Source organism: Brassica napus, chromosome A6 (genome assembly GCF_020379485.1).
Source record: "Brassica napus cultivar Da-Ae chromosome A6, Da-Ae, whole genome shotgun sequence".
Lineage (NCBI taxonomy): Eukaryota > Viridiplantae > Streptophyta > Magnoliopsida > Brassicales > Brassicaceae > Brassica > Brassica napus.
Window position 1 is genome coordinate 3234124 of NC_063439.1, and position 14471 is coordinate 3248594.

Consider the following 14471-nt stretch of genomic DNA (forward strand, 5'->3'; position numbering starts at 1 on the left):
TAGTGGAGTTTGACCTATAAGCACAAAATTTTAGTATAAAATACATTGAAACAGAAGATCTTCACCGCAGAAAATGTTGAAGGTAACGGCAGTTTAGTCAATACCTGAAGGAATAAAATACTTAAAGATCTAATCTATACATGTAATTAAATAAACAGAAGTACAATAATCATGAAGCGAAACTTCAAGCTTATTCAATGTATGTGTGTTACAAATTTATAATCATTCACGGAAAATCTATGGTTTAATTATAGTCTATGGTTATATTTTTTGTGAAGCGTACTTGAACCGCTAGTCAATCATCCAACACAGGACGGTGCAAAATGCTGTAGTATTTTGTATTCTTATATTTGTCAAAATAATAAAAACCAAATAAAAACATATAATTTGTGAAAAGTTGTTTTAAGAGAAATTCTCTATCATAATTTTTTTGAAGTTTTTGTCATAAAAATAGCACTCAATGAGAAAAATGATCAAAATAAATTTTATTAAAGGATAAAAATACATTTTTATTCTAGGTTAAACTAATTTAGACTTAGGATTTAGAGTTAAGAGATGGAATTTTGAGAATATGATTTCAAATTTTTAAAAATAAAAATTAAAAATTAAAATTTTCAAAATAAAATCGCTATTTAATCATTTTTAAGGGATATTTTTATGACAAAAACTTAAAAAAATTTATTCGAGAGAATTTCTCTTGTTTTATCAGGGAAAACTTTTCTAAAATATTAAATGGGAATTACTTGAAAAGTTTATTGATCTATGATGGTATTTGATAAGATTGGGTCAGGGTCATACTGTGTCGACCAAGAATGTTATAAACCGGAACCGGAATTTAATATTGTACCTTAAACCCTCCGAATCAGCTAGAGACTCCGGACGTTAGACCTTAAACCCTAACCCCCCTTCTCTTTTACCCCAACAAATAATTTTTTTTTGAAGAGTCGCTTTCGCGCGCCGATCAATGCAAGGGAATCGCGACGGCTCGTGGCCCCTACGCGCCACCGCGAACGGTGGAAGCGGCGGGTACCATCCTCAACCCACTCGTATGTACTCCAATTTCAATATCCAACAGCCGATCAGATACAATCTCCAAACCCAGCAGAATCTCAACTTCGCTCATCCACCACAGATCCCAAGCTTCCGTCCTCAAATCCATGGATCAAGTGGCAATGTAGAAGCCATACGAATCGATAACGCAGTCAAGGAGACGCGTAGATCGCTCGTCGCTGCCGGAGAGAACGTTTCGTCGATCAAAGTGTCGCAGTCTGTTTTAGCACAACTACAACAGCAGCCTGATTCTCAGCGATCATTGGGGATGCAGATGCAAGACGTTCCTTCGCTTCGCCAGCTCATGACCCTTGAAGGCAAGGTAAAAAGTTAATTCCTTTTCTTTTTTACTTTTTTAACCGTTTGAGAATCTTTAGTATTGTGATGTTTCTTGTAGATATATGCGTTTATTCACTGCTTCGTTGGCGCTAGAGGGATTGTGACTCTGCATGATTTGGAAGTTGCAATATGCAGAAACGAGTTTGTTGATTGTTTTGATGATTTAAAGTTGGGACCTTTGCTAAGGCATCCACTTGTCTTGTTGTATTTTCCGTCTATATCTGGTTGTTCTGGTCCGGTTCAGATCACTAGCGAGGAGATAATATCGTTTCTTGATAGCTATCTGAGCACTTACGGTATGGACGATGTTAAGCTCGATGACTTCCTTGATTATGTTGCTGAGAAGAAGTCTGTTATAGGCAAGGAGAAGCTTGGTGTGCGTATTCAGAGCTTGCGGTATGATATTTTGTTTCTGTAGTTGTTAACGCAATAGATGTGTTCTCAAGATTCTAGCGTTCTCAACTTATTATAGCTGACTGTTTTATAGGATGTATGTATCTTTCATCCAAGATGCAAAGAGACAAGAAGGCGAAACATTGGAGACCTTGCTGACTGGACTGCATCAGAAGCATCACATCGTTTCATCAAAGAAACAGCTGCGAGATAAATCCCCTACCGTCTCTGAGGATAGTGACGTAGCTGCTTTGCATCGTAAGGATTATTGTGGCAAGCATACAAGATATGATTCATCGAGCTCAGATGACGATGATAGTGATGATTATGAGGTTAAATATGTTAATAGCTCTGACCATGTCAGTAGTTGTCCATATCCATCTGTTGCAGAAGAGGTGAAGAAACTTGGGAGGTCTAAAACGAAAATGAAAGCAGAAACTAAGAAAAGGAAGGCAGAAACTCGTAGTCATGAAAAATCTGATTTGTCCAAACAGCTTAGAAGAAGCCCTTCTAAATTACGTAGAGGACATGTGAAACAAGAGATACCTGGACCGGCGGATGATTCTGATACTAAGCAGGTTTTCAGTGTCAACGAGGCTGATTTCACACTTTCTGAAGGAGCTTTGAGATTGTTCATTTCGACTTGGAAGGACGCATGTAAAGAGCTAAGCATGTCAATGGTAAGTCCATGTTGAGTATATCGAGACTGGATGATTTTTTTGAATCATGTATCAGATATATCTTTCCGCTTGAATCGGATAGTGAATTATCTTAAGCGTGGTGCAGTAGTGAAGCTGTATATTTGTTTATTCTCTAATGCTCTCTTCTATTTTTGTAGTTTGTCGAGGAGATTTTGTCTTTTTACAACTTGAGAGGCTCCGAAGCACAACCTAAGACTAAGAGTAAAAGAGCCAAAGCTATGTCATCATTTCCATTTGTTGGATTACTACATATCGCTGTGAGTCAGTGGTCATATAAATTTAGTTTTAACGTTTCTGCATTTTTCCTTTTGTGTGATTTCCTGAGATGCATTTTTCTTTGCTTCTGTGTTTTTATTAAGTCAACTGAAGAGTTTTATTAGCAGTGTCTGTTAGTGCCTCATATTTTTTATATCTGAAGTTGCCGTTCTCAGGGAAACCTATCTGCTCATTGTTTGGGGAAACACTTGTTGGTTTTTTCTGTGAAATAGCTTGAAGGTCCCAAATGATGTCGTTTATGAGTCTTATGTCCGTCGGAAGTGAGTATATTTTCTCAAAAGTGAAAGAAGCGGGATAGTTTCACCTTTGAGTATATATTTCTGCCCCTTTGTTATTTTTGCCAAGTTGAAAAGATATTTGACTTTTACTGTGGAACACAAGCTCACTATTTTGAGTACTTTCTGTGATGCCTCCTTTTCAAAGCTAGACCATTTCCAGTCATATGTCTACAACTACTTAGTTTTAGGCTGTTACTCTTAGTTTTTTTTTCTTTTCTGTTTCTTCTTATGCACCTTTTTTTTTCTGTGTAGTTCAAATGTCCCTTCTCTTGCGCTGAGACTTAGCACCCAGTTGCAAAGTCTTAGAGTTGAGTAACACAAAATTTGAAAAGCTTGCCTAGTTCAGCTTTGCTCTTTGATTATGCATGTGCACATCACGATGTCACTGTGGCAGGCTGAAAAAAGGATAAATGCTGCGCCCCTTTTCTCGCTCAGTCCCTACTTCCTCTCAATATCTTTTTGAAGTAATTAATGGAAACCTTCCAAGTTCTCAGGTCGCCGATTCGGTCCTTGTGATAAATCTGTAGGGAAATGTCTGAGACTGAAACCTGGTTGCATTTATGAGAAATTATGCCTTGCTGTTTCTGTTTACACCTGAATTTGACATGAAGTTTGTAGCATCTGAAAAAAACTCATCTGGTTCCATGTCCTGTGGCAAAAGCATCTAGTTCAGTGTTCCATAAGTCTGCTGCTGCACTGTCTTTCTTCGTTTCCTTTTGCTAAAGGAAAAGTTGCCGTACTTGAATAGTAACTTTGTTTTTTCCTCTTTTAATCAGAGGGAGCTTGTAACAGAGGCTCTTGAGGGACAGAAACCGATGGAGATCACAAATAGAAACTTGGTAGCTGGATACGATAATAGTGCAGGCACAAGTTCACGAGCTACGAAGCCACCAATCCCATTGCATAACATGATGAGTAGCTCAACCTCAGGGAATCTTGCTCATGAATGGAACAACTCCATCTCAACTGACTTGAGCACGAGAGATCAGTTTCACACCGGCACAGATCGGGCTACACTTTTGCAATACACTGGTAAAAAAGGTGAAGAGATCGCTTTCAGATACTATGCTGCAAAATACGGCAAGGACGCTGTGGTTAGTTGGATAAACGAGCAGAGCGAGACCGGGTTACCTTACGACCTAGTAATCAAAAACAGAGGTGGGAAGAAAGAGTACATAGAGGTGAAAGCAACGGTTTCAGCAGCTAAAGATTCTTTCAACTTGACTGTGAAGGAGTGGCAATTTGCAAATGAGAAAGGAGAGAGTTACGTGATTGCTCATGTTTTATTAGGCAACAGTAATGCCATCCTCACACAGCATAGGAATCTTGTCAAGCTATGCCAAGAAGGTCATCTCAGGTTAATGATTATCATGCCCAATCAGCGAAACGGCGCCAAAATTGAATTCTAAAACAAGATTATTGGTAAGTTAGCAGTGTCATGAACTTAATTAAGATGTAAAGACAGCCAGCATATTAAAAACGTGAAGGATGGTTTAGCCAAAGAAATCAGAAGAGGATTGTTTTGTTTGTTCTTCTCACTTGGTTTATCCACTCAAATTCAGGGAGGCTGGATACTTGTTTTTTCTTCAAGTGACTCAAATTCAGGAAGGCTGGATGCTTTCCCATAGAAGCCATATTTTTGACAATTAAAAGCCCATATTTTGACAATTTAAAAGCCCATTATGTTCTTATACCAAAAATCGGTTATGTGACATGGCATCCAATACTTGGAGGCTAGATTTTTATGTGTAGATAGAAGTATAGAAGCCTTTGAGATAAGGAATATTCCATAATTCCAGAAAAAACTTAGATGTTGGAGAAATTTCTATTTTCAAGGAATTATTATGGGAAGTTTCTAAATTTTCATATGCAAAAACGTTTACTTGTGGGAGAAGCAAAACTGAGATTGGTGAATTGACAGTGGCGTCTGGAGTTTAACAAAGGCAGCGAAAAGGATAAACTCTGGAGAATTTTTTTTTTTTTTTGTTAGACAAAGGAATCAGAAGAGGAATATTTGGTTTGGTCTTCTAAAATTCTTTATTCCTATTCAAATTCTATACACCAAGGAGGGGCTCTACTTGCTTTTTCTACAAGTAGCCGTCTTCTTTATCAATCATCATCATTATCATTATCTTGTGCACATAAAGAAAAAATAGATCACATCTTTGACCATTCAATCCCTTCTCTGTTCCTCCCAGATTCAAGGCAAATTATCTCCTCTTCTGGTATGTCTTCTTCTGTTCTAAAACTTGTGATGATGTTCTTGGTTTTGCCATTTTTCACACCCAAATTAATGAACTTGCTACAGCTAAAAATCATTTCTCTTCATGTATAGTGACTATAAGTGTTTGATGGGGGATTCTTGTGAAAATTCAAATAGAGTTAAGCTTCGTGATGGGAGATTCTTAGCTTATAGAGAAAGTGGAGTTCCAAAGGAGGAAGCTAAGTACAAGATCATTCTTGTTCATGGCTTTGGAAGTTCTAAAGACATGAACTTCTCTGCCTCAAAAGTAAAACATGCTCTTTAAATCTTGTCTGGATATTTGAAAAAAAAAAAAAAAATCTGAACTGGATTTAGCTTTTCAGGAGCTTATACAAGAGCTTGGAGTGTATCTTCTATTCTACAGCCGTTCTGGATATGGAGACTCGGATGCAAACACCAAACGTTCCCTTAAAAGTGAAGTTGATGACATAACAGAACTTGCAGATCATTTGGAGATAGGACCTAAGTTTTACCTCATTGGAATCTCCATGGGGTCTTACCCAACTTGGGGTTGCTTAAAACACATACCTCACAGGCAATCATCACTCCTTAAACCAAAAAAAAGGCTAATCAAATAAGTAACTATTGAGAACATTCTATCTTCTTTTGTAGGCTATCTGGTGTGGCTTTTGTTGCGCCGGTTGTGAACTATCGGTGGCCATCGCTTCCTAAGAAGCTTATAAAGAAAGACTACAGGAGAGGTATTATCAGATGGTGTTTAAGAATATCAAGATTTGCACCTGGACTGTTACATTGGTGGGTTGTACAAAAGGTCATACCATCAAACAGTTCGGTTCTTGAGAGCAATCCAGTCTACTTCAACAGCCATGACGTGGAGGTGCTCAAGCGAACCACCGGCTTTCCCATGCTTACTAAGGATAAGCTACGTGAAAGAAACGTTTTCGATACACTAAGAGACGATTTCATGGCTTGTTTCGGGCAATGGGACTTCGAACCAGCGGATCTAAACATCACACAAGAGAGCTCTGTCCACATCTGGCACGGTAAGGAAGACAAAGTCGTCCCGTTTCAGCTTCAAAGATGCATTCTCCAGAAGCAGCCTTTGATCAACTACCACGAGATCCCTCAAGGCGGACATCTCATCGTCCACTACGACGGCACTTGCGACGCGATCCTACGCTCTCTATTGCTCGGTGAAGAACACAAAATGTACAAACCAGTTCTTCAACTCAACGTTTGAATTGATGAAACAAACCATGTACAAACAAAAAAAGATTCTTGATTCTTGATTCAAAAGCGTAACAATGACAATTACATTATGTATATAAAGTGTGTGTGTTTGAATGAAGTAAATGATTAGCAAAAGTGTAACAATTAAATGATAAGCAGATGATCAGATACTACTTGGATTATCATTATCATTGTCACTGATCAGATGATCGAAACGTCGTGAATCGTTTGAAACGAGCTTCAACAGAGCAACCGCCTTCTTCCTCCCTTTCGCACTCCCGTTCTCCGCAACGTACACGATCCCTTCCATAGCTCCTTCATCCGCACCAGACGCAACCGCAGACGCGACTTCCAAACGCGCTTCGTCCCCGCCGCACCTCGCTAAATTCAAAAGCGCGCTCACCGCGTTCTCCTTGATCCGAAGGCTCGAGCCGGTGCACGGATCCAGCAGATCCGCAAGCACGCTGGCTCCGGAGACTCTCCTCATCCCTTCCTCGCTCTCCTCGCACCCCGCGACCTGCGCCATAACCGCCGTCGCGTCCTCCACGATCCCGCACCGCGAGTCCTTCACGATGAGGGAGAAGAGAGCCGGGATCGCGCCGAGGGAGATCATCGTTGATCTGTTCGCCGGGTGGAGCGCGACGGCGAAGAGCGCTTTGAGCGCGTCCTTGATCGATCTCGGATGCGAGTCTTGGTACCTGATGACGTGGATGAGAGAGAAGATGATGTCTCGCTTCGATCCGACGACGGGGCGGTAAGACTCCTCCGCGATCAGGAGGCTGTAGATCGCGGCGGCGGAGGACTGGACGGCGGCGGGGGAGGTGGTGGTGTCGTGGTGGCGGAGCGCGTGGGAGAGCGCGTCGAGAAGGCCGCGCGAGGACATGAGGGATTCGCGGGAGGTGATGGAGAGGTTGAGGAGGGTGGCGGCGGCGTTCTCTTGGGAGGAGGGGGAGGAGGAGTAGAGAGTCTCGGAGAGGTAGGGGATGGCGCCGGCGTCGGCGATGATGGGGCGGCTGTCGGGGTCTTGTTTGGAGATGAGTCTGAGCTCGGCTAGAGCGGCGGCTCTGGTTTGCTCGGAGACGGAGCTGAGCTTGGAGACGATGGTTTCTATCGTTCTGCGCTTTGCTGTTTCCATGGCGATGGGATCAATCTCTCTGTATCTCCTTACAAAACCTGGTTTGACTTTTTGTTGAACAAAGTCACTTTCAATTAATTAACAAGTTAGTTGGAAACTTGGAATAGTATTAACAAAGAACGAAAGAGTCGTCTCATTAGTGGAAACTAAAGTTGAAAGTTTGTTTGTTTACAAGTGAAAATGGAATGTTGTACTTATCCAGTGGATGTACTTTTTTTCTTACACGACATTTATGTTTCTGTCATTTGTTTGTAGATCATATGGGTTTATTAAGGCCTAGATTGGGCTTTCGTTATGATCTAAGCCTATGAAGTGTCTGGCCCATACACAGCCTGCTAATCTCATATATGGGTCTTATTATCAAGTGTTTTTTTTTTGTCGTTTTTAGATTTCGCCCTATCAAGTATCAACTCTATCTGTACGTCGTTTGTGGTAAATGTAAAAACTAAAAAGTACTCACTCATTTTCACGAAGAATGATATTCACTGTGTCCATTGTAAAATAAACGAGCCAAGTGCACTCTCGTCAGAAAATGAATGTGTCGAAAGCATCGAGATGTTTTTCTTTTTACTCATTTTCATTTGGCACATAAGTTGATTTGATTTACGTGGTACGTTAATTTCATATCATAAGACTATAGTTTCATAAAAAGGAGGTGAAGGAAGATCCTAACATGTCTAGTACAACATAAAGGAAACAGAGTGGGCGAAGAGTGAAGCTAAGACAAAGGAACTTGGCCCCATTTAGTCATAAAGATTCCATTTCGATTTAGAAATTGGAGAAGTGGTTCCGCGATGACTGAACCATCTGCAAGTCCGTCGTCGTTTGGCAAGATGTTTCATCACTTATCAGCGTCCTATTTCACATTAATAATAGCCAAAAGTTAATGGTTATTTTCTAAATATATGATGTGAAAAATGAAGAATGAGCTACTACTATAAAGTGAGACTTACTCTCGTGGTCGAGACAACCAAAGAGAGCTAAGAGCTCTGAGCCGTCCATAGTATTCCCCGATGACTAGAAAACAACGCGCAGCTTGTCGAACCGTCAAAATCCGACGCAGCTGGTGAACAGTCTGCTGCCTCAAGTTATCAGCCTTCAATTGAATTAACATTGTCAATTAGCTATCACAGTTTATTTAATTAACATTCTAAGACTCTCTAATTTTTTGGTATAGTTATAAAGAAGATAACAACGGCACACCTACTGCCTAATGGGTATTACAAAAGTCAATAGCTTGTAAACAGATTAATGAGAAAAATAAATAATTTGATCCAAATAATGAAAAAATTCTGTTGAGTTCAAAACAAAACTTTGAAAGAGATGTATAATACTTTTGACATATTCTCTTTGCTTTTTCTTCAGCTAATTTAGTAATGTATATAAAAACAAGTAGGTGAAAGAAATTTGGCTCTTGGAATAATTAAATTTAAGACTAAAGAAACATATATTATTATATGATAGAGGGAAAAAGCGGCAAGGAAATGGAATTTAAAAGACATGGCCAATTGGACATCATCTACAAAAAGACAATACGTGAAAGCAACATCTGATCAAATTTTAATTAGACAAACTTAGCCAGCCCATATGTTTGTACATACATGTACGCAAAATATTTGGCTATACCTTTCTATTTAATAAACAGAAATATTTTTATATCTTCAAATTATGTTTATATATATTTAATCTGTAAGTTGCGTTTGCAGTTTTTACTTCTCAATATGTTCAAAGAATACCAATATGTTGGTATTTTCTTACATGTTCATAATAATTTAGAATGTAAGTATAAACGCAAATGAAGTAAAAATAAATATATATGTAGGTTAGAAAATAGAACCTGGCGGATAAAGCCTTCTAGATTGGAGATTTTTCCGAGAGCGACAGCCATTTGTTGCATACCGTCCATGACGGGAGAGGCGGCGAGAGTATCGATAAGAGATTGCTGAAGTTGTTCGAGGCCTTGCGAGAGAGCCTCCTCCGCTTGTTGCGATGAGTGTTGTAGGCTATATATTCCCATCAGTTGTTGCTCCGTCAATAGATCCATTTGCGACACCAATATCTTAAAAACACACACACATTAAGTCCATCTCTCTTTTAGTTTTGATTTATATAGTTTCTCTAGATATGTTTCCATCTTATATTAGTTTATTGTTATGTATTAGTGTTACATTAATGTGAGCGATATGAAAAGAAGACGAACCTTGATGAGGTCAGATGGACGGAAACCGGCCATCCAGATAAAACAGCGTTCGGCAGGGGACATCCATGTACCGATGATGAGGTGGAAAACGTCAGCTTTAGCAGCCACAGCTTTTAATCGCAAAACCTCATCAAAGTGAGCTATGTAACCGTCAACGATCAACCTTAAATCATTGTCAGATAAGTGAGCCTGAAGACCGGTTCGAATCTCCGACATGTGACGGTTATCTTCCTCTAGCCACCTCTCATATTCCATGTCAAACATTGCAGCTCCTACGTACGTACAATATGTTAATAGTCATTAAGCACACATATATATAATGAAGTTGGGTCCAAACAATATTTTAATAAAATAAAATACTGCAAATGGTGTTTTAGGTTTCAGTACCGGAAGTGATGTTAGGTCCAGGTGGACCACAGCCACCCATAAACATCCCCTATATCGACATAAATAATATATGGTAAATAAATTAATCAGCACAATAAGGTTATACTATAAGACTATAAATTATTTAACTTTCAAGTGAAACCTGAGATCGAGCTCGCTGGAGTTCTTGCTCTAACTGGGAAAGTTTTATCCTACTTGATTCTAGCTGTTGCACGTAAGCCTGCACAAACCATATATTTTATGCATTTGTTATTTACGTATATCATAATATAACTCAACATTACTAGCTCGATTAAGAAATGTTCTATACTATATTCCTGTTAATACACACACACATATATCTATATATATAAGGTACTAGCTGATGAGGACTAACAGTATATCCAGCTGAGTATATCATTGTAAATATGTGAACTATTATTTTGACAGCAAAATGAATATATAGGAAAAATATAATTATTTTAAATAAATGATAATAATATTAGTGGGATGTGAAAAGATAGGGATTTGTAATGGTTACCTTTTTCCTAAGACGGCTTTTGCGAGCAGCTTCTCTATTTTGGGCCAAACGCCTCAATGTCTGAGATAATCCCATTTTAAGCACATTTTAAAACGAGAGGTTAACTTAGCTAATTCGGGGAAAATATGACCCAAATATAAAAGGTCACTTGAAAGTATATGTATATACAATACACATATGTCTCCTCGGGGGAGACGAACAAACGGGTATGAATTAATGATGATAAACGTTAAAGTACCTTAGCATCAAGAAGTTTGCCTGAAGTCGTAGCCTTCCTCTGCAATGTCAGAGAACAAATATGGAAATAGAAATAAATTCAGTGGAAAAATAAACAGAAATGAATTGGGTAAGTTAAGTTGACTCATGTGATAAACATTTATATATAGCAAATCAAAGCAGCTAGCATATATTAGTTTATGTAATAAATTAGAAAATATGTGTAACATCTATATATAACTAGTTATAATTATGGATGAAAAAATAAAAATAAAAGAGGGGATATTGTTTAATCATTACATAAAGGAAAACTAAAAAGAAAATAACACTGAGGAAGATTCTGCTTTATTTCACTTTTGGTTTTTATTTATTTGTATATTCAATTTGTCTTTTTTCAAAGAAGTGAGAGAGGTCAAAAATCTGAATCTCCTCTGATCCGTTTCCTTTTAGGGATCTGTGTTTGGTTTTTGTTTTATTGGAAGATTTGATAGGACATACACAAATATGAAATGCATGTGCATGCATATATCTAGTATGACATGTAGAGAGAGAATCATATATAGTACACATATCAATATATCATGTACATCACATCATGCATGTTACATGACTCGACATGCATATATCTCTTTCCAAACTTTGAAATTATTAAAAGTGATGATGATTATGAGTACCTTATCCTCAGTAGATTTTGGAGGACCTGGAGTTCGAGAAGTAGAGGGAAGTCCAGATGTTGAAGCTGAGTTTGCCATGTTGTTATTACGTTGATGCTGAAGCATGAGTTGATGATTCTGTTTGTTACTCATCGGAGACTCCGGCTGTTGACTTTCTGCTTTGCTTGAGAAATTTGCTGATCCTGAATCGGTGCTTTCTCCTTCGGACTTGGAACTCTCCTCCTGCAATGCATATTCAACATAAATGTACTTATGATCGTATAATAAACTCCATAATTAATAAAAAGTCAGAAAAGGCATGATTAATACTAAGGAGGATTTGACCTTAAGCGTATATAAATTGACAAATGGGTATGATTCAAATTGCTTCCAGTTTATAAAGTCAGAAGAAAGGAGTAATTAACAATTTTAAAAATCGCTTTCAGTTTTGAGGGAAAAATAATAGATAGTAAGAGGAACAAGTAAGCTGAAACATGTATATAAAAGAGAGTAAAATGTAAATATAAAAGAGAATAAATATAATTTTTTGTTTTGAAATACCGAAAAAGGAGAAAAAACAAGAAGAAAGGGTCAAAGAAGAAGAAAGGGTACAGTAGGAAGAGTTTGGTGAGTTCTGATTGGCCATGAAGGGAACATCTCCAGAGTCGTAGCTCCTCCTCCTCCTCCTGCAAATAAAGCTGCAAGTTTACCATCATTACATTTACGCATTTACATTTAACATATGCTCTTAATCAAGTAGTATATGATATTAATTATGTGCATGTGTGCGTTTGCTGTAATCTACTGCTAAGAATTAAACACATCATTTATCACGTGGATCTATATATAACATGACACGCTTACCAAATTTAATTACGAATATTTGTCAGCATAAATATATTGTGTGTATATGATATAGAGGAGGTTAGAGAGTTGGTAAAGGAATTTTATTTGATTTTTTATTTTAAAAAGAAAAAAAAACGAGAAGAGAAATAAATAAAGAAGTCACGCCATCCAAGGCTCTCTTTTGCCTCCGTATCATTCACCAAAACACAAACCTATCTAAAGACTTGTTCAGACTCTCTCTCTCAGCTATATCATTATTTTTCTTTTTCCAGTTTCGTTTTTTATGTAAATTTAGAAAACTTTATTGGAGTTTGTTAAGGAACGCTCACGTCATGCAAAGATTTGAGAGAGGAGGGGCTTACGTGGCTTAGTTTCGTCGTTCCTATACTTAACACCTTGCAGAACAATTGCTTCTTCTAGCTCTCCGAAGTCGAAGCTGGAGGATCCATCTTGGTTACTGTTTCATTTAATAATTCATTATTCAATTAGCACTACAGAAAGAATATTCAGAATTAAAATTAGCAACAAATTATATTTATATAATATTTTAAAGAACAGTTAAATTATAATAACCATATTCCTAGACGATCGCCTATGATAAAATGTTTACACCAGAATTACAATTACTACACATGTAACCTATTCCGCATGGATCCATTTTTAAGTTCATGCGTTGACCATTTATTCTCATACTTCTAAGAATACGACAATTTGAGGATAAAACAACCCATAGGTAAATTCAGAACTAGTTATAATTAATATTGAATATTATTAAGAAAATAAGACCATTTATGTTTAACTATGAAAATAAGAAAAATGAGCTTTATGTATGCATACAAATGTAAATAAAAGAAAAAAAAAAAAAGACTTAGGGGAGATTTTGTTACATGAATCCAGGAGGTGGAGGATTGTTGCTGAGACCATGAAGAAGTGAATAAGAAAGATGATGACTATGGTTATGATTTGTAGCCATCTTCCTGGTTGGTGATATCTTCCTCTTTCTTGATCTTCTCTTCTACTTCTGTCTCCTTCTCAAGTCTCTCGTTTCTGTAAAACATTAGTTAGTCTTGAAAAGTTGAGAGAAATGGTTCACTAATAGAAACTTTGAGCTTAGGAGAGAGAGAGAGAGATTGCAAGTGTTAATTAATTCTTGATCCAAAGATTACAAATGATTGGAATATGAAAAAGGAACGCTAGTTGATGATGAGCATGAAAGTAAGATAGATATTATGTGTTTAATTTATTACCTTTTTGTGAGGTTTTCTATTTGCTTTGAGGTGTTTGAGAAGAAAAGATGAGAGAGAGAAAGTAGAATGGAAACTTTCTCGTCAAAAGCTTCTTTTATGGCTGAACAGAAAAACAAAGAGGGTCCAATCTTTTCTCTTACAGAGATACATATATACAAATATATAAATATGTGGGCGTCTATATATAGTTTAGACAGGAAATAATAAATAAGTAGTAATTTTATTGTATAATATTAAATCATTATTTTATTTTTGGTGACCAATATTAATTATTATTGTCACCCTTTCTCTCTCTACTTGTATGTGAAGAAACCTTTGTGATTCATCAGTCTCTCCTTTTCACCACCTTTCTCTATCTATTTCCACAGTAATTAAAAACAAAGTTCACTTGCTTAACTTCAAAAAACAAAATACTATATTTTTAAAGATATATCACACGAAGATCTTGTCCTTCACAGACTTTCTCTCCCGGCTATATTTTTGTATTGTGTGTGTATAGCTACTTTTTCTGACTAATACTTGGGTTTGAAAAATTTGTACAACAAAACTTGAAAACTATTTACTTGACCAACTTTATAGCTGTCAAGGGTCAAAGCCTAGTAAATTGCGGTGGTTGATCAGGAAGCCGATCTCTGTACATCCCATACATGTCGAAACTATATAAATAAGTCAAATAAGTGAAGACATAAATTATAAGAGCTAAAGGAGCTTTATCCTTGTTAAAGAAAAGAGATTTATTCAACGTAGACGATAATGAGAAACTGGATACAAGATTA

General features: G+C 37.3%; 4 protein-coding genes across 10 annotated transcripts; 2 read left to right on the forward strand and 2 right to left on the reverse strand.

Annotated features, from left to right (window-relative positions):
- The first annotated feature begins 893 nt into the window (after nucleotides 1-893).
- LOC106346344 (protein NO VEIN-LIKE) lies at nucleotides 894-4568 on the forward strand. The gene is made up of 5 exons (XM_013785643.3): nucleotides 894-1372; nucleotides 1448-1785; nucleotides 1877-2462; nucleotides 2621-2740; nucleotides 3814-4568. Exons 1-5 carry the CDS (start codon nucleotides 965-967, stop codon nucleotides 4444-4446), a joined length of 2085 nt encoding a protein of 694 aa, XP_013641097.2. The 5' UTR covers nucleotides 894-964; the 3' UTR covers nucleotides 4447-4568.
- A 243-nt stretch (nucleotides 4569-4811) lies between these two features.
- Nucleotides 4812-6626, forward strand: LOC106346346. 4 transcript variants are annotated; one of them, XM_013785645.3, is made up of 4 exons: nucleotides 4812-5262; nucleotides 5373-5547; nucleotides 5624-5835; nucleotides 5913-6626. In XM_013785645.3, the coding sequence occupies exons 2-4, from the start codon at nucleotides 5389-5391 to the stop codon at nucleotides 6499-6501; spliced, it is 960 nt and encodes a 319-aa protein (XP_013641099.2). In that variant the 5' UTR covers nucleotides 4812-5262; nucleotides 5373-5388; the 3' UTR covers nucleotides 6502-6626. The 4 variants fall into 4 exon arrangements, with proteins under 4 accessions (XP_013641099.2, XP_022576302.2, XP_022576303.1 ...); XM_022720581.2 differs by having other exon boundaries at nucleotides 4814-5262; nucleotides 5418-5547; XM_022720582.2 differs by lacking the exon at nucleotides 4812-5262 and having other exon boundaries at nucleotides 5285-5547; nucleotides 5616-5835.
- LOC106346345 (U-box domain-containing protein 4-like) lies at nucleotides 6521-7829 on the reverse strand. The gene has a single exon (XM_013785644.3). The coding sequence runs from the start codon at nucleotides 7624-7626 to the stop codon at nucleotides 6655-6657; it is 972 nt and encodes a 323-aa protein (XP_013641098.2). The 5' UTR covers nucleotides 7627-7829; the 3' UTR covers nucleotides 6521-6654.
- A 330-nt stretch (nucleotides 7830-8159) lies between these two features.
- Nucleotides 8160-13854, reverse strand: LOC106412233 (transcription factor TGA9). Of its 4 annotated transcripts, none has more exons than XM_048782059.1 (13): nucleotides 13696-13854; nucleotides 13336-13495; nucleotides 12811-12905; nucleotides 12215-12288; nucleotides 11624-11845; nucleotides 10972-11010; nucleotides 10734-10793; nucleotides 10356-10433; nucleotides 10214-10262; nucleotides 9827-10098; nucleotides 9464-9685; nucleotides 8580-8722; nucleotides 8160-8482 (listed from the first exon to the last, which is right to left on the reverse strand). In XM_048782059.1, exons 2-13 carry the CDS (start codon nucleotides 13419-13421, stop codon nucleotides 8395-8397), a joined length of 1428 nt encoding a protein of 475 aa, XP_048638016.1. In that variant the 5' UTR covers nucleotides 13422-13495; nucleotides 13696-13854; the 3' UTR covers nucleotides 8160-8394. The 4 variants fall into 4 exon arrangements, with proteins under 4 accessions (XP_048638016.1, XP_048638014.1, XP_048638015.1 ...); XM_048782057.1 differs by having other exon boundaries at nucleotides 12215-12300; XM_048782058.1 differs by lacking the exon at nucleotides 13696-13854 and having other exon boundaries at nucleotides 12215-12300; nucleotides 13336-13620.
- Between the last annotated feature and the right edge of the window lie 617 nt (nucleotides 13855-14471).

Coding starts and splice junctions, on each gene's coding strand:
- LOC106346344 (XM_013785643.3), top strand. CDS start 965: ATGCAAGGGAATCGCGACGGCTCGTGGCCCCTACGCGCCACCGCGAAC. Junction 1,373..1,447: donor TCATGACCCTTGAAGGCAAG/GTAAAAAGTTAA, acceptor TGTTTCTTGTAG/ATATATGCGTTTATTCACTG. Junction 1,786..1,876: donor GTGCGTATTCAGAGCTTGCG/GTATGATATTTT, acceptor ACTGTTTTATAG/GATGTATGTATCTTTCATCC.
- LOC106346346 (XM_048782061.1), top strand. CDS start 5,365: ATGTATAGTGACTATAAGTGTTTGATGGGGGATTCTTGTGAAAATTCA. Junction 5,548..5,623: donor TGAACTTCTCTGCCTCAAAA/GTAAAACATGCT, acceptor TTAGCTTTTCAG/GAGCTTATACAAGAGCTTGG. Junction 5,836..5,912: donor TTAAAACACATACCTCACAG/GCAATCATCACT, acceptor CTTCTTTTGTAG/GCTATCTGGTGTGGCTTTTG.
- LOC106346345 (XM_013785644.3), bottom strand. CDS start 7,626: ATGGAAACAGCAAAGCGCAGAACGATAGAAACCATCGTCTCCAAGCTC.
- LOC106412233 (XM_048782057.1), bottom strand. CDS start 13,421: ATGGCTACAAATCATAACCATAGTCATCATCTTTCTTATTCACTTCTT. Junction 10,263..10,355: donor TCCAGCGAGCTCGATCTCAG/GTTTCACTTGAA, acceptor ATGTCGATATAG/GGGATGTTTATGGGTGGCTG. Junction 8,723..9,463: donor TAGAAGGCTTTATCCGCCAG/GTTCTATTTTCT, acceptor ATTCAATTGAAG/GCTGATAACTTGAGGCAGCA.